This window comes from Anas acuta, chromosome 1 (assembly GCF_963932015.1).
Source record: "Anas acuta chromosome 1, bAnaAcu1.1, whole genome shotgun sequence".
Lineage (NCBI taxonomy): Eukaryota > Metazoa > Chordata > Aves > Anseriformes > Anatidae > Anas > Anas acuta.
In genome coordinates, this window is record NC_088979.1 from 179083547 (window position 1) to 179102921 (window position 19375).

General features: G+C 36.1%; 1 protein-coding gene across 5 annotated transcripts in view; it reads left to right on the top strand.

Annotated features, from left to right (window-relative positions):
- CFTR (CF transmembrane conductance regulator) overlaps nt 1-19375 on the top strand; it is an 84215-nt gene that overhangs the window by 46043 nt on the left and 18797 nt on the right. For all 5 annotated transcript variants that reach the window (XM_068669549.1, XM_068669551.1, XM_068669552.1 and 2 more), the window contains 7 exons: nt 677-805; nt 2216-2253; nt 3449-3702; nt 4514-4593; nt 10722-10872; nt 11972-12199; nt 13644-13744. In XM_068669549.1, the coding sequence (XP_068525650.1) occupies nt 677-805; nt 2216-2253; nt 3449-3702; nt 4514-4593; nt 10722-10872; nt 11972-12199; nt 13644-13744 (981 nt within the window). The remainder of the gene's footprint in view (nt 1-676; nt 806-2215; nt 2254-3448; nt 3703-4513; nt 4594-10721; nt 10873-11971; nt 12200-13643; nt 13745-19375) is intronic.

Consider the following 19375-nt stretch of genomic DNA (forward strand, 5'->3'; position numbering starts at 1 on the left):
TTGACTTCTAGAAATGCTGGACAAATCTTGGTTGTTTCTTTCAGTGCTGTCTGAAAATTTCAAATTATCTGCAAACTGTGTTGTTATAGCAAAGATGATTCAACCAGTCAGTACCTTCCTCTCTAGTCATTATCATCCAATTTGAATCATAAAATCACAAAATGGTTTAGGTTGGAAGGGACCTTAAAGACCACCCAGTTCCAACCCCCTGCCATGGGCAGGGACACCTCCCACTAGACCAGGTTGCCCAAAGGCCCATCCAGCCTGGCCTTGAACACCTCCAGGGCAAGGGCATCCACAGCTTCTCTAAGCAGGTGTTTCAGTGCCTCGGCACCTTCATAGTAAAAAAGTTCTTCCTTATATCTAACCTAAACCTACGCCGTTCTACTGTCACTGCACTCACTGAGAAAGAATCCTTCCCCATCTTTCCTGTAGGGCTCCCTCTAGGTACTGGAAGGATAAGATATCCCCAGAGCCTCCTCTTCTCTAGGCTAAGTAATCTCAACTCTCTCTACCTGTAGCCTGAATGCTACAACTCAATTATTTGGAGTCAGTCAGCATAGGGAATGACAGCAGTCGTGAGTTAGCAGAACGAATGATGGCATTCATGTGTCAGTATTTCTCATATGTGAATACTATTATCATTCTAACTGCAATCTTATCAATTCTTTGACAGGAATGCTTTAGTGATGATGCTGAAAGTATGGGTACTGTTACCACATGGAATACTTATTTCAGATACATTACCACCCACAAAAGCTTCATTTTTGTACTAATTTTGTGTGTGGCTATCTTCTTACTTGAGGTAAGAAAATCTTCTCCAGCTGTCATTTTACTATGTTTGTTCAAATTATGTTGTTTGTGATAGAAATATAAAGGGATAAACCATCAAGACATTAGCTCATGTATGCATTACTTTGTGGCAACTTCTGTTAAAATGATATTTTTTTATATAATTTTTCTGCTGTTTAGTTGAGCATTGCTCACCAGAGATAGCGATTAGTACATGGTAACAGCAGACCCACCAACTCAAATAACTTGCTGATTGGTACCATAAATAAGACTTGTCCTGAGCAGGTCTCTTGTCCACATGTGAGTAATCTAATCTTCCATTTTCCATTAAAATATATCTTTGCAGAGCCCTGGGAGGTTAACAACAATAAGCACTAGAAAACTGTTAAAGAACGCATACATAAATCCTGGAGAATTGCTTTCCAAAATGAATTACTAGGTTGAGTTTAGTTTGAGATCCCAGATGTTTAAACCATCTCCAAAAACAAGGTTGAACATTTTAAGGTGTAGCTGTTCTTATCACATCAGCTTTATTTTAATAGTAGTGGAAAATGGCAGTATAAAGCTACAACAGCAAAGCTAAATGTGAGTTGCAGGGGTAAAGGAAGTTTTAACTTTAAGATACATCAGGTTTGCGTCTCTATATTTGGTGCAAATTTCCAGTATCAATTACAGATTTTTGCTTTGAAACTAGACCAAAACCTTTTAAAATTATCATAACATATTCCTGTACCAGCACCATAAAATATATGGTAAGGGGATCCTAGAAATTACATTTAGACTCTTAGAAAAGAAATCATAGGGAGGAAAAGATCCAGACTGAAATGTGGTGGCCTAAATTAAGATCTCCACTGGCTTGGTAGACAAGCCAACATTAAAAGAGTTTATGCGTAGAATTATGTAAAACTAGCAATCAAACAAGATCAGACAAACAGATTTATCAAACTTAGGTATCAGCTGGCAAGAACAGCAATGCAAGAGTAGAAATGCTAAAGGTTTGACATTCATATTTGAATAGCTGCCTTTGAAGATATTGGGAAAGAGACATGCTCTTTTGGGGCTATCAGGAAACATCAGTCTTTAAAACTTAAGATATGTTAAAGCTTACGCTGAATGTTCCTTGTCATTAGGAATGCATTAGCAAGCCTTTGTTAATAGTATGGTAAAAAACAATAGGGGAATATTTAGGCACTTGAGAGCCAGATTGTAATAAAAGCCTAACGTAACTTTGCTGGTGGGATGCACTAAGTGGTTTCTGTGGAGGGAGGAGCAGATCTGACAAGGTTTTTGCTTCAGGGAAGTTTGATTTCCATCCATTTCTAATCCTCTCTCTACAAACAATTGTAATGTTAGTGAAAAAAGGTAAGTGAGGAGAGCATAATGTGACAAGACAAAAAATTGAACCTGTTTTCTCTTGTTACAGGTGGTTGCTTCTCTTGTTATGTTATATTATTTTAAAACGTGAGTAGTTATGATCATTTAATGAGGGGATGGGGACTCCTTTATGTTGCTTTTTACTGTAAATAATTAATAAATTCTGCCAGAGGTCTATGTGTATAGGCACTAGCTTATATTTAATAAAGTGGTTCATAAATGGGTGATCAAAATACCTTATGTAGATGGTATCTTTGTTAAATTTGTTAACTGCTAACAATTAAATGGTTTGTGCCTTCTTACTGGATGCATGACAATGCACACAAAACAATTGCTGAGTCAGCTCACTCTAGAGATTTCTGGACTTGACATTCCTGAGTATGTTGTGGTTCATCACTGTCTTTCAGCGGTGCAGTATGAGATATTTGCTTAGGAATATTTGAAGTGAACGGTTTCTACAAGACCCTCTTCATATAATTTCATCAATTATGAAAATTGCCAGAATCTGCAGGGTCAAGCAGATGAAGGTTAAAACATGTTGAGCAACAGCATGGATTTTCCTGGGTTAATGATTTTAATCCATATTTTAGTCTGCATCACTAAGTCTGTATGTTTGAGCATAGGAAGCATATGGTGATTGAGGTCTGATTTTGAGCGTGAATTTTTACCCCTTAGAGTAAGTCACTAAGACATCTGATTTTACAGAACACCTGAAACTTTATAATTTCATAGCAATTCACCTGTTTCAGCACCTAAGCTTTTTTTTTTTTCTTTCTTTTTTTTTTTTTTTCTTTCTTTTTTTTTTTTTCTTTCTTTTTTTTTTTTTCTGGTTAACAGAAGTTCTGTGAATGATTAAATACATTTAGAGTCAGTATATTTTCACAGTGGTTTGGAGAAAACTCTTGGAGGATTCATAGTTACAGACATATGGCTTAATGTTTATCATTGTAAAAACACTTGATTGCATAACAACAACCAATTTTAGAAATTACTACAAATCCATCAGCATCACCAAGGATGTCTGAGGAGAAGAATATGGCATATATTACCTTGGCACCTGAACACACACACAGTAACTTTGCCTTATTGGCACATGAGGTAGATCAGGATTTATATTTTATACAGGAAATTATTAAAAATTATGGGAAAAGCATAAAGCTAATCATTAAAATAATTTAAAAACTTTTTAAACAAATGTTTAAAAACATTGCTGTTTATTAGAGAAAATAAAAGAAACTTGCAATTTCTGGTAATACATTTATTTCTTATTTCCATCGCACAGCACAGCTCCAAAAGTAAATACAACACAACTAGAAAACACTACCAGTGACAATGTTGCTGTGATCATCACTAATACTAGCAGCTACTACATGATTTATATTTACGCGGGAGTTGCAGACAGCTTTCTGGCCATGGGAGTCATCAGAGGCTTGCCCCTTGTGCATACGCTTATAACAGTGTCTAAAACTCTTCATCAGAAGATGGTGCATGCAGTTCTCCATGCACCTATGTCAGCATTCAACTCTTTGAAAGCAGGTAACTAGGATGGGAACTGATTGACTCATATATGGGTTTTATTTTAATTAAACAGTTTTTATGCTGTTAAAGGATACTGTTGCTTTCCATTTATATTGCCAGTCAAGCTGAATGGTAAATGTTTGCTACATAAAGTAATTTCTGAATCTTCTAATGAGCCTTGGTTGCACTTTATGTATGGCATATTCCAGTTGTCAGTCCTCATTCTGAAATATCACCACCTAAGTTGGCATATAAGGAGAAAATGCACTGTTAAAACTCTTATACAATAAAACCAGAAGAGGTTCTAATGAATAGCCTTTGTCTAAAACTGTGATAGAACAGATATAGTCAGCTATGTGACAAGGAGTCAGATGTGGATGATAAATAGTGCTGTATTTCGTGAGTAGTCCTACTAAAATGGCATGAAACATCAGTTAGTGTGAATAATGGTATTCATATTCAAATTTGGCTCTGGAGTTGATACAGAGTTCATTATATAACTGGTGCAACAAGTTCCGTCTGCTGCTGTATGTGAAATTCCTTTCCCATACTAGTATGCACTTACTGGTGCATACTAGATTACAGGGAGCATTGGTAAAGGCAGTGTAACATAGGGTTTCTTCTTCATTTTCCCATTTTATTCTTAATTCTGTTATTTGGTGATTAACACAATAATTCCACTCAGAAGCTAATGGTGTACAAATTCATAAAATAAAATTTCGTTTTTTTTTTTTTTTTTTTTTTTGGTTAAAGTAGTAAATGTTGGATTATTAAGTAGTGTTAAAACATTTTATCTATTTCTTTGCTTTTATTTTTTCTTAATTCATAGGTAGCATACTTAACAGATTCTCAAAAGATACGGCGATACTGGATGATTTACTTCCACTTACAGTATTTGACCTCATTCAGGTTTGTAGAACAAAAGTTACAGATTTTGCTCTTATAGTACTGTAAAGTTTCAGTTATAAATCATGGAAAAGAAAAATTATTATTTTAATAATGATGTGATATATCATTTAATCATGTTAATAAGAACTGACAACCAGAATCAAATCCCACCATTCTCTTTCTTTCAGTCTGCATTTCTGTTTACATAGCTGCTTACCTTGTTAGTCAACTTCATTGCTTCTTGTTTTTTGAGTTCTTGCCCATTGTCTACCTCTACTGTTTGTGCAAACCATTTATAAGTACTCAGGCTCAGAAACATTTTTGCCTTGCAGTTCTATTCAGTACAAGTACTCCTGCTGCTGTCCACATTCAGCTCCAAAGATGTAAAGGGCATTCTTTGGTTTCTTTCAGTTATCTTTATTCAAGATTAATATTTTTAGTGCAATTTCTTTGATTGCATCCAGTCATTTTCATGATATTACCCTTCTAGTCTCTTCTGTTCCCAGTTAGGTAGCATCAAAATTAATTTACTTGTTGTTTTGTTTTACTGTATTTTCATTTTTTCTGTTCTCTTATCTTCTGTGAAACTCTTTCTGGCCTGCTTTATTTGGAAGTTTCACCCATGGTAATATGTTTTCAACTCTTAGTTGGGCAGTTCTGATTTTCCTTTTCCCTTTCTTTGTTTCATTGTTCTTTTCTCTCTCTCTCTTTTTTTTTTCTTTTCCTTTTTTCCCTCTTTTCTTTCCTTTTTCCTTTATTTTTTCCTTTTTTACCATGTTCATTTTTTTTCCTTTTTCACTATTTTCCTTTTTTTTTTTTTTTTTCCCCTTTTTCCTTCTTCCTTTTTCTCTGTGATTTAAGCCAAGTCTGCGAGGCTAGCTGTGTGTGATGAAAGAGAGCTTTAGGAGAAGGAATTCTTTGGAAAAATTTTATGTCTTAAGAGTTGTAGAACTGCAGACTCTCAGAGTGGTGTTTTTTTTTTTTTTTTGTTTGTTTGTTTGTTTGTTTGTTTGTTTTTGTTGGAAACACTTGTTTCCAGCATAACTCCTGGGAACCTCCATGCATTATAGAATCTCAATGAGTTTTGAATGACCTTTCAAATCATTCACTCTGAAGAGAATACTGATGAAATACAGAGAGAGACAATTCCTATGCTTTCCAAGGAGGCCACCTTTGTTTGCTCCCAATACTGCCTGTTCTAAGACTCTGTGGCCCTATATGGATCCTCAGCAGCCCTGCTGAAGATCCCCCTCAGTAGCGCTAATGCTACAACACCATTTTTTTCTCAAATAGAACATGTTCCTGGAACATTTAAAAAATAAAAGGAAATGCATCCATGGTACTCCTGTTCTTCTCTCCATTTATGTAGGAAACATGCAAGTCAGATTCATTTATCACAAACACTGTGCTGCAAAGTCTGCTTGTCTCCATCTATGAGTTTGCTCTGATTTACAGTCCTTACCAACATGATGATCAGTTCAAAACCAAGTCCCTTTTCTCTATATCTTCGTTAGTAATTGATAAATTTGTCTTGTGACTTTAGAGACGACAGTGCAGCTCCACTTTAAGAGGTTCAAGAAAATTACAGCACTACTTTGTGCCCTCCTGAAGTCATGGAGCTTTGCTGAATCAGTATACATGGACATTGAGCCACTCTCTGAGTCATTGATGCCATGTTCAGTGTGATCAGGATTCACTGCTGTCTTTTCTGCTGTGGCTTTTTTGTTTCTGATGTTTTGGATGTGCCATGGAGGAGATATTTGAAGCTTATTTTTGTTAGTCTGTGTCTGTGTCAAACCCTGACTAGTTTGTCAGGTTTCAATGATAAGGAAACCCACTAGATTTGGCTTTTCCTTTCAAATGCCTTTCAGAAGCTAACCTATAGTCTTAAGGTCTCACCTCTGTCTCCTAAGTCTCAGCTGCAGAGGTTCTTGGATATGCACCATAAGCCACCTTGTTTTCCCACGTTCTTCTAGAGAAGATCATTGAAGCTACCCACTGTCTTGAGCACTTTTTATTTGTCATCCCCTCGTAAAATATTTCTGTTAGAATTCAGACTTGTAGATTCAGACTTGTTTGGCAGCTTCTGACTTCCAGGGACACTGCAATAAACAATGTCAGATTAATCTGAAATTTACAGAGAAGTTACATGTACGACTTTCTCTTGATATGATGATTATCACTGAGTCACAGAATGGTTGATGTTGGAGGGAACCTATGGACCTAGGACCTGGGACCTCTCCAATCTTTCTGCTCAAAGCAGGGCCAACTGCAGCCATACTGAATTTTGGATATTTCCAAGGGTGGAGACTCCTCAGCTTATCTGAGTGACTTGTTCCAGTGTTTTACCATCCCACAGTAAAAAAAGTTTTTCTTATGTTTAAGTCGAATTTTGTAAATTTTAACTTGTGCCCATTGCCTCTTGTCATTTCAATGGGTGGCACTGAGGAAAGTGTGGCTCTGTCTTCTCTGCTCTACTCCAAATACCTGACGACATTTAAATAAATATAAATTCTAAATATATTTATAAGATATTTTCTATAATTAGAGATTAAATACCATTAGGTATTTATACAAACTAATAAAATCCCTCTGAGACTTTCCTACATAAAATTAAACAATCCCAGGTCTCTCAGTCTGTTCTCATATGTGAGATGTTCCAGTCCTCTGTCATCTTCATGATCTTTCACTGGACTCAATCCAGTATGTCTATATGTCTCATACTGGAGAGCCTACTCCAGTGCTGAGGAGAAGGGGGAGATCACTTTCCTTGATTTTCAGGCAACGTGGCCTTCTCTGCTGCAGGGATGTGTTTACTGGCTCATGGCCAGCAGGACCCACATAACCTTCCATGAAAAGTCAGTCTCTGACCTGTACTGTGGCTTGTGGTTATTCCTTCCTAGGTGCAGAGATCTACAGAAAAAAATTGATTTCTAAGTCTATTGGGATGACCAAATCCAAGTCTGAAGAAGATGGAAATTTGCACTGGCCTTCAGTTTATGGTTGCTTATGTTTGTCATTAGGATATGCAAATGACTTCAGAGCTTTTCCCAAGAATTTGGCACAAAAGTTTAGAGTTGATTCTCATTCCCTCTTCTATGAGAATGAGATGACTCACATGACTCATGTTTAGGGACACTGCCTCCTTCTTTGTTACAGCAATGGATGTCATGATGCATTTTTTTCTTAGGACTTCTGTGAGCATTAGACATATCCTCCTTTAACAGAGCATGGTTCTTCATCCAGGATAAATGAGGCTGCAGGATTTCTCTTCAGTCACTGAGATACACCCAGTTATGCAAAAAGGAAGAAAACCTAGTAAATTTTACATCAACTGCAAGAAAGAGCATGTGTGATGTTTTCTCTGACAGCTACCTGGCCTGCTTCCATACATTTTGAGTATGAATTATAGCCAGCTAATGACTGCAGTAGCATTGCAACCAGCTTAAACATCTATCTGTCTTCTACCAGTGTACGTAGAAGACAGGAGGGGTCTTACAAGGGGGTGATAATTTTTTGGAAATCCTTCATATGAGATTCTGCTAGTATACATTGGTTTTCCCTAGGGTTTAAATATATACATATATATATATATCATATAATATATATCTATTTCATATATATATAATATATAAAATAAGTTTTGAGACTTACACAGAAAATTATAGTGAACTCACTGGGCATTTATAGCTATGGTCTTGACTGTGTTTCCCCTAAATTAATAAACCACCTTTGGTTAACCAGTTTGACTGCTGCAGTCTTTGCCACTCTGAATGCTGGCTGAATTGTTGTCTCTACCACCAGCTGTGTTTTCCAAAATGATGACACAGAGGAAGCACTGGAACGTGTCTCCTGGTCTGGCCTCCATCCCAGTCCTGAAAGCTCAACCTCCAGGGTTGCTGTAGCACAGCACTGTGGTTCTTAATTGGTCCACATTAACTCTCTGCTGGCGTTCCCTGGGTGTATACTAATGCAGCCAGCTTATTTTATTTTATTTTATTTTATTTTATTTTATTTTATTTTATTTTATTTTATTTTATTTTATTTTATTTTATTTTATTTTATTTTATTTATTTGTTACTGCTGTGTTTTACAGCAAATAGCAACTTTTGTTTGACTTCATACTTATCTATAAAAGCACTAATTTTCATATTCAAATTTTCATATTCATTTTTCATAAAATAACTGTTGGGCTGGTAGTGATAACTATATGGCATCATGGTGGTCTTTGCAAAACTTGAGTAAATGATGGAAAGGGGAACTAAAAGAGCCACTGTGTGACTGTCAGATCTCAAGTAACCTGAGAGCTGTATGATTTGGCTGATATCATTTGAATAAGTCATTCTCTTCTTAATAATTTAGGATACAAGAGGTACTAAATTCTGCGGTTTGAAATAGTAAGTAACATAAATCCATTCTTGTGTTGCTACAGACCAGAGCTATACAGCCTGTGCATGTGCTACTCATGTGTGCCAGCATTCTTCTAAGAGACATGGGGAAAGTAAAGAAAGAAATCTGTAACTGCTTCATCTGTTAAAGTTTTTTATTTTATTTTATTTTATTTTATTTTATTTTATTTTATTTTATTTTATTTTATTTTATTTTATTTTATTTTATTTTATTTTATTTTATTTTATTTTATTTTATTTATTTTATTTTATTTTATTTTTCATGAATGATCAGTGCTATGATTGTATTGATTATATTTCTGATGAAAAGAGAGGGTAGGAACCATTCATAACAGTGAACAGTAGCTTGTCTGTGAAAGGCATCAAACTTGGAATACTAAAAATATTGCCTTGAAATCATGTAGATGTAACAGCAAAACCAAAAACTGCAATTTTCTTCTTAATGTGAAATTAGCTTTCCTCTCCATCTTTTTCTTTGCTGAGGCAATGGGCACAAACTTGCACACCAGGGGTTCCCTCTGAACATCAGGAAGCACTGCTGTGCTGTGGGAGTGACTGAGCTGCCAGCACAGGCTGCCATTCTTGAACATCTTCAAAACCCCCCTGACATGGTCCTGGGCAGCCAGCTCTGGGTGTCTCTGCTTGAGCAGGGGTTGGAGCAGGTGGCCTCCAGGGGTCCCTGCCAACCTCAGCCTTGCTGTGGTTCTGTGAGCTGGTCAGTTGGAGTGATGTTTCAATGTGATATTCATCTTTGTCAAAATTGTCCATTTGCAGCTGTTTTCAGATGATAAGCTTGCAGACAGAAGTAGTTGTTTAGTGTGAGAGGTCATGCTCCTATATAAAGCAGACCTTTGCTATTCTGCATACATGGATGTATCTGTTTTTCACCAATTCAAGTACAAGACAGAAACAGTCCTAGTGCTTAAGGTGCTTCCAGAGTAAAGATCAAGACCTGATTTAGCTAAATCTCTCTAGAGCTACTGAGGATGAGGTCTTAGGAGAATGGTAGTACTTTCTGGTGGGTTAAATAGATTAACTCTGGAATGATTTGTATTTTTTTTTTCTGTTTGTCTTCTATCTCCTTAAAACATGTTTGTTTGTTTGTTTTCCCTCCTATGTAATTTTTCATACCACAAGTTCTCTTATGACTTATCTCCTGTCTTCTGATCAGAATGACTATAATCACTAGTTTCATATGTAGGTTACAGTCCCTGGGACAGGTGCCGATGTACTATTTTCCATTTTTCCTGACCCTTGGAAAAACTGATTGCCCCAGAATCTGCAGGAGACTGGGTCTCAGTTTCTGACAATGTAGCACACCTAGCCTAGGAAAGACAGCTTCAGTAGGCTTGGGAGGTGGCTGCAGATACAGCAAATATCATTCTTAGAATTTTAACTGGAGAGTGAGTACAGAGTTGTTGTTATTGTTGTTGTTTGTTTTGTTTTGTGTGTAAGAGTGGCTTCATAATTTAGAATTTTGCATTACTTGCTGTACTACAGAAAACATTTCTTCTGTGTATTAGAAAAGATGACAGCCATTCCTCAATGTCATAGATCTGGTCTCAGTTATTCATGATCTTTTCACAGAGGCTTGTTCTCAGCTGCAAGTCGTATGTAGGTTAGCATTTTATGGTTCTCAAAACAATACATAGTTGCCATGGGAAGGAGATTCATCATCAATCTCTAGTCTATCAAATGACAAGTTTACTATATCAATAGTATTTTTCTTTCATTCTACAGTTAATACTGATTGTGATTGGCGCTATAACAGTAGTCTCAATATTACAACCCTACACCTTCCTGGCATCAGTGCCTGTGATAGCAACCTTTATTGTGTTAAGGGCATACTTCATCCACACTTCTCAGCAGCTGAAACAACTGGAATCTGAAGGTATGAGCAGAAAAATTGGTAGACTCCTAAATCTGCAACAAATCAATTGAGAAGTGATTCACCCTTTCACCTCTTCTTTGCCTTTTCTCTTGTAAGATGCTATTGTCCCTGCAAGCAGAACACAAATCTCCTTAGGAGCACTGCTGCTACTGATCCAGCCAATACTGAGTGCTCTGCTGCCAGAGCAATGGAGAAGACCTATTTAAAGCTGGGCTTTATCACCACTGCAGCTGAAAACAAATAAAGTCCTGACATACAGATTTTTGATAGTAAACTTAACGTGAAAAAATGTGGTCAGGCTTTTTATGTGCCCCAAGAGTTTCTTTCTTTATAAGAAAAAATTACAATGTCTGTATATTTCTTTCATGACTGCAAATAATTCTTACTTCTGAATAAGTTATTTGACTAAATTTATTTTTCTCCCCCTACTATGAAGTCTCATATACCCCATAAAATGGAAGAAATGATTCTGAAGTGTGGGTTTGCAGATCAGGACTATGGTCTGGCTTTACAGCAAACTGGCAGACCCTCGGTTAGTAATTTGTGAATCTTAAACACTGATGATCATCTTCACTTTTACTCATGCATAACTCTGAACGTCCTCAGATATAAATTTAAATTAGTTTCATGTTCACAGAGATCCAGTATCATCTCACCACTTTAAACAGATCGTGCAAAATCTGCTTAAAGTTACCACCAAGTCAGTAGAGTGGAATCCAGGGCATTACAGTACTCTAGCTGTGCTAAGTAAACAACAAAAAAACCCACAACCTTTACCTGATGGACTTTGCAGAACTGTAGGAATTCATTTTGGCTGGGGAGGAGCCTCCTTTCCCTTGTGACATCTTACAGCAGACCAGGAGTTACCCCAAGTAGCATGCCAAATATGAGGAATTAAAAGACACTGAATGGAACTTCAACCCATTCCCACAAATGCTGTTGTTGTATAGGATGTTGTTGCTGGGATTACTTAACATAAATTAAACCAATGACAGTAGTTACACTGCTGAGAGTTAGAGCACAGGGCTGTGTATTTTTGTTATATCAAAGGTATTTTCTTATGAGTCTTTATGATGTTTCTTATTTAAACACTTTATAGCTCGGAGTCCAATATTCACACATCTTGTTACAAGCTTAAAAGGACTATGGACGCTGAGAGCTTTTGGGAGGCAGCCGTATTTTGAAACCTTATTTCACAAAGCTCTGAACCTACACACAGCAAACTGGTTCCTCTACCTGTCAACGCTGCGTTGGTTCCAGATGAGGATAGAAATGATTTTTGTTGTCTTTTTCAGTGCTGTGGCTTTCATCTCTATCATAACTACAGGTACAGTAACTTTACTGGAATACTGAAATGCAAAACTTGCTTCTGCTCAACAGCTCAGCTGTAGACTCTTCTGATGGAAATAAATCATTGTACAGTCCAGCATACATTGGACTCACTGATTTATGTCAAAAAATTGAAAATATGATTTACTTAAAATAGAAATTATACAATCTTGTCTGCAATCTGCTGTTGTAGAAGACTCATAGAAAGGATTAGTTTGCAAATAATATCTGAGGGGACAGAACTTTCTTTTCTTGACTCTGATGGTTATAAAAGTAATCCTGTGGTTTCTAAACCACATTAATGTAACCAAATGAGTGTACCAAAAAGTTTGGATGGTGATTATCATCTGTATTGCTTGATGTTGTTCAGTAAATCAAGGTTAATATTCCTCCCATTTTGCAAATGCCTGGGTAAGACATGGAAAGTTTTAATGATCTCTTAAAACCACATCAATAGCAGAAGTACTCATTCAGTTTTCTAATTCCCACCCACTGACCTTTTTCCTGATGTGAAGTATTGCAAATTCCATTCAAAATATCCATCAAAATGAGATAAGACAAAAGAGAATGGCTGTATACCTTATTGTCTTACTTGTATTTGAAATGTTGTCTGTGGCTGGGCCAGGTGTAACTAGTCATGGCAAGCAGTGTAGGAGCTGAAAATTCCCAACATGTTGGAACAATTCAATTTTGTGGAAAAACTCAAAACTCAGCAGGTTTAGCTACAAATAAATTTTAATACAATTTTTAATTCAGTATACTTTTATTTTATTTATTTATTTATTTATTTTTAATCTTCATTCTCAGGCAGTATACTCCTTCTTCCCAGTTTTACATGGAAATTTCTGTTCAGGATCTGGATATAGTTTAACTACTATGAAAACTGATGAACAAGGAGTTGCTGATTTTGTGAATGAGGTTACTTTTTCTAACAACATCCAAATGTAATTTGATCATATTTCAGTGTTGAGAAAGAATTATATAAAAGTGCACATTTCATCCAATACTGTATTGTGTATGAAATATTATCCTCTGTTTACTGTACTGGGAGCTCTCATGACTCTTGGAAGGGAAAAGAAAAAAACACATACTTTCTATATGAAAATGTGCATCTACAGTACTTTTGTTACCTAGGAGACTTTTAATTCCTCTAAGATTCATAGGGAAACAATATTTCATCTCCCCTTTTCATTTTTTTATTTTGTAGACCTAGTAGTTTTTTTCTCCATTTTTTTTTTCAGGAGTTTGATGACTAAAGTGTGAGTCTTTTCGTATTATCAAAAACCCCATGTTTTCTCCATAAAATAAAAGAGAGAATTTGAATATGTATTTTAAGATGTTATATGTATCTTATATATTGTATATAGTATATACATATTATTTTCCTGATCTCTGTTAGCTTTTTATTTGCATATAAATTGAATGTATTTTTCTCTCTGCAGGTGAGGGACCAGGCACAGTTGGCATTAGTCTTACTTTAGCCATGAACATCATGGGAACCTTGCAGTGGGCAGTAAACTCAAGCATAGATGTGGATAGCTTGGTAAGCATAAATTGTGCTGTGCTGTTTGTGTTGAGGAATTGCCTTATTTTGTTGATTGTGGATGTTCACTGAGTTATTATCAGACTTGTATGCCAATCAAACCTGTCAGGGAAGTTCTCCTTATACCATTCGCAGAAACCTACTGGCTTTGGCAAAGCACCAGCCAAGTTTTTCTATGATCAGAAATGTTCCTGGACTAGAAGAGAGAACAGCAAATACTTGCATTTGAGGATTCAGATTGCACATGTAGCAGTGATGGGAGAACTTCGGAAAGACTTGGTGTTGTTTTGTTACGGTTATATATCTAACCAAACCTTACTTGGTTGACTTAAGGACTTTGCACAGCAGATCATAATGAATGTGTTTGAGCTCCTTTCATGCAAAATTAATAGTGATAGGCATTTTTCCTAGACTTACTTTATGGTCTTTTTCTGGTTTCATTTAAAATAACCTATAAAATAAGGCTTTGGAGTTGTTCTTGATTATCTCTTTAATTTGTGTAGTTAGTTCATTAGTTAGGACTGACTTTAGGCTTTAAGGCAGAATATTTCACATAGTCAACTCATCAGCATTTATTTGTTGAGATGTGAGAGGCAGACAGGAAACTCATAAAAGAATACATTTGTTCCTACAGTTTTCATCATACATGAGCGTAAATATATGAAAGTTTCATATTTTATTTTTAAATTTAATAATTACACTTCAGGCATTCTAGGGTTCAATTTGGACAGAAGAATTCTTCCAACAAAATTCAGAAGTCACGTAAACTGTAATTACATCTGTTAAAAAATTCTGAGAAAAAAAAATATCTCCCACATCCAGTCATACCCCCTCTGAATCCTAAATTAGCTTCTCAAGTCAACTATTTTGGCACTGGGAAACAAACAACTTTTACAGGAGATCATGGAGTCCATTAGATCCTGATTAGCTGAAATGAGTTGTTTAAAAAAGAAATGGGGCAGACGGTGACAGTGAGGGAATATTTGCCAGTTCAGCATTTTTTTTTTAAATAAGTGATTCAACTACCCTCATCCTGAAGGAAATCCGGAGGAGCCCTAAAACTGGGAATTAACCACTTACAACATCTAATCTCTTGTTTATGTGTATGATTAGTGATAGTCCAGAAAGCTGACTTCCATTCAGGGACACATTTTTTCCCTATCCACCAATTGTTTTATGATGATTCTTCCTTGGGTTGTTAGAATAGCCTGTCTTGAAGGGCAAGCAATTCGTGCAAGAGCTTTCTTGACATAACTGCAAGAGCAGCTGAATTGCAGCTCTGTGACCAATACAAAGCAAAACATGCCATTGGTAAGGCATGATGGTGACAGCAACATTCAGACAGCTCTCTTGTATAGTATTTTAGCCCTATAAGGCATAATGTTATCATTTGAAATACAACAATCTGTATAAGAATCACATTTAGCTATTATACTGCTTAATGCAAACTGATGACATTTCACAAAAGAGCAACTGAAAATCTTACTGTGGGATTCAGAGGGTGCTGGACACATTAGTGTCCCTTTTAAAGTCTTTTACAGTCATTTGGTTAAAGATGGCCTACATGTGTGCCTGGCATAGTGCTCTGTTTTGGTTATAGTTCTCCCAGGGGGTACTCCAAAGCTCCCCACAGTACCAGACTGGTGAGAATTGACGCATCTCCATGTCTCCAGTAACACATATGCACACACTGTTCTCGATGACATTACTCCTGCCCTTCCTTGAGCTGTGACATCCACGCTTACCAGCCGGCACACAAGTGTGCCTGAGTACTCACAGTTGTAGGTGGTGTCTTTGGTTGTCAGATAAGCTGGTATTTTCTGCAAGTGATTGAAGCCCATTGCTGATGACACAGCTGCTGCAATTAGTACATAACATTAACCTCATGCTGATTTTTTTTACAAAATATGCAAGGTATGGGACACTAGAGAAATAAGTGCAGACAAAAGGGCAGGAAGGTAGGAGAATAGGTAAACAGGATCAAGTGAAGAAGGAAAAAAATGTACTAGAAGAAATACTGGCCAAAGAGATTGGTATGTGGCAAATTTGACTTAATTCCATGCAGTCTCCTTCTACAGCTTTCTGTGATGCTGGCATACATTTTCAAGCAATCTGAGTTTCTAGTTTCTGGATTTTTGTTTTACATGCACAGATATACTCTTCTTTGAAGTGATTTCTGTTAAATCTTATTTGGCTCTAGCTGAAAAATCCCCATTGTCTTTTAATACCCCTTAATGGTTTTGGCATTTTGTTCTCTCAACTCCTGATACTTTATCTACTCATTTTCTCCTTTTTTTTTTTTTTTTAAACATATGTTGGTCACTCTGACAACTATCCATTGTTTCATTTAAAGCTACCAGTTAGGCTAGATTTATCTCCTCACTTTGATCATTTCTACTAAAACCTCTTTAGCTGGTCTTCTTTCTTTTTTTTTTTTTTTTTTTAAATCCCACCAGGCAGTCTCATTACATATATTATATATATATATATATATATATTTTTTTTTTTTCTCCGTAAGGAAATAAAAAACAACTTTTTCATTAACAGATGCCTTCACAGATAAGCATTGGCTAGTCCCAGTGGAATGTTAATGCTTTATAGCCTCCTCCTTCACTGATGTGTATCCTGCAGGAGCAGCACTAAAACTGGGAAGGACAATTCCTTTTATCAGGGAACAAGAAGTTGCCATACTTTCACTGTTGCCAAGATTACTCATGTAAGGAGATATAAAAAGAATCCCCAAAATAGATATTAAAAACACTCTTGCTAAACTTCATAGTGCCCCATTCTGTACATCACTGATGCTGAAGAATTATAGTGCATGGTAGAGAAGGGAACCAAAGAAAAAATTAGGAAAAATAATGTTGCTTTTACAGATGGTTTTCATGCTTTTGTTTTTCCATGCTACTTCTCTTTGAACCTGTTTAACTGGTAATTTTTAACTAGGAAATGATCTCTATATACATTTTACTATGGTCATCAGAAAACCTGAGAACACTGTTAGTCTAGTACAACTTTAGAAATTGAATACTTGACTGTATAATCTGCATCATAGTGACAGCTCTCAAAATGAAGGGTTGGTTATCTCGAAGGGCACAGAATCAACAAGAATCTGTGAGAACGTTTTTTTTTCTGTCTGAAAAGCAATACGAGAAAGAATAAAAATATCATTAGAAGTTTGTACTAAGTATTTCAATTTTGCAGTGTGGAAGAGGATTATATGACCTGTAAGTGCAGCCAAAACATAACAGCAAAATATAAGAAACCTTAGTAATAACATATGGTCTGCCTGCATTGACCCTGTTTTCACAGTGACTAACTGCACATTTTTTGTTTGTTTGTTTGTTTGTTTTTCACAACTTGAGCCATTGGACCAATCCCTCATAGCGTTTCTCAGATGCACGCTGCATGTTGTGGGTGGCCTGTTTTTGAGGGGCTGGTGTGTGCAGCACTGCTGTTAAACATGGTGCCTATCCAGTTTGGAGAAAGTAACTGCTCTTTCTAGCAGAAGAATATAGGGCCTTATGAAATGAATAGTATTAGGTTACTTGTAAAAGAATTACTTCTTCCACATTCTGGAAACACAGGTTACATAATTATATTATGAATTCTCATCCAACGTTAAGAGTTTAAGTGATATTCATGAGAAAGTAAATTAAAGAATTTGTAATGTTATTAAAATTTCAGTAAAATACAATTAGGCAAGGCTTAAAATAGTGTATTGTGCTCTAGACATTTTTAGCTGAAAGTAGTAAATATACTCCTTTATTCTAACGCATTAGTTGGAGAATGTGAATATAGCAGGTAAATTGATGATGGGAATAATGGATAAGAAATTTGCTGTCACCTACACTATACCTGTCATTATGAATGACAGAAGATATCTACCAGTGAAAGGAAGAATGGATATCATTGTAAAATGTTGCTGACATTTATGCTGAATTCTGCCCAGATCTAAATCATAATGCAAATTACAGAATCGGGAAAGCATCTTTTTGAATTGATTTAAAGTATTAAGTTGTCTAAAATATCCTCACGTGTGAAGTGATTGATAAATCTGTCAGGGGAGCTTGGAAACAGAGATTAAATTTTCTGTTATAAGGTAAGGCTCGTCGGCCAGATGTCTTCCTAGCAGATTTTAGTTATTTAGTAGTAGGATATTTGGGGCAGTTACAGAAGTTCATTGATCTTGACAAAACCAGGAAAGACACAGTATTTGTGAAGCTGTGATATTTCTAAAAATAAAAGATTTCAGGTTAAAAACAAACAAACAAACAAACAAAACAAAAACAGCAACTAAAATAAATGCATAGTGTTCATTGTGGGGGTTTACTAAATACAGTCAGACAGGAAAACAATTGTCAGTCTTGTCCAAGGTCCTTCTGTTTTCATTACCAACATGAGATGCCATTCATATGTCAACATGATGAGTACCATGCCTTTCCATCTTGCACACTAGTTGAGATGGAAATTGTGATCGATAGGCTTGCGTGTTAGCATGCCTTTCAAAACTTTTGTCACAGTTTTGTTTCAAGGTGATGAGAGATGAAAGCAATTTTCCTAATAGTTCCTGGTATTATTTATATTTGCTTCCAAATTGAAAATCCACCTAACAATATTTCAATCTGGATCGAAGAGCAGGAAGGAATGATAATACATCAAGTAGAATGAGTTTACAGAGGGAATACAAAAACATTTAAATAAGGTCAAAGACGTAAAAATAGATTTCCATAATGTCTTTAAAGAGAGAGATCTGGGAGTACAGATTAGAGAACAAATGCTAATAATAAGGCCCAAATAGTCCTGGATGCAGTAGCAATGTGTGTATATATTTACTTACTTATTTTGTTAAAGACTTAATGACCAATAAGAATTGATACTGTCTTATAGCTTACTCTTACTTTCAAAAGTAAAATGTTGGCAAAATAAAGACTGTAGTTAATTCAATTAGGTGGACTAAAGTGCATAGGAACCTGGTTGTAGAAGAAACTCATGTCATCTTGAAGTGAGGGGTTGGAATTTGTTTCCTGTGTAGCATGGGAATAGCAGTAGGAAATTATGGAGACTCTAAAACCACTGGGATTAACAACATTCTCTAGAAGCATGTTAGTAATGAGAGTCTCCACAGAACGAAAACAAGCTATGCGTTGGAGATCAACAAGCATAAAGAGAAGCACAACTTGACAAAATCAGAGTTAGATTTGCAAATGGCCCAAGCTTTAGATATATACTTGGTCTCAGTTTTCAGTAATGACAGTGTTTAATATTGGGAGTCGGAAGTGGAGTGGAAGGTAGGAATGGGATTTATAATCTCTGAATGGGAAATTACATGAAAAACAAACAAACAAACAAACAAACAAAAGTCTAGTTGTAGGTACATAATGCAAATAAACACCTAAGGTATAATCCTGGTCTCCCTAAATTTCCTGTACAGTCAGTGGAGAGTTACATACACCACCACTGAGTTGGTCCATCTAAAAATGAAGTCTTTAACTGAATGTGATTGGGTTCTGCAGTTGGGCATTTCAGTTTAACCTGTAAAACTGGGCTGGAATAATGCAGACCAATGCACTCATACTGGGTGGGACTGGACCCAGTTCAGAGTTCACGGCAGAGTTCAGATAGAACTGT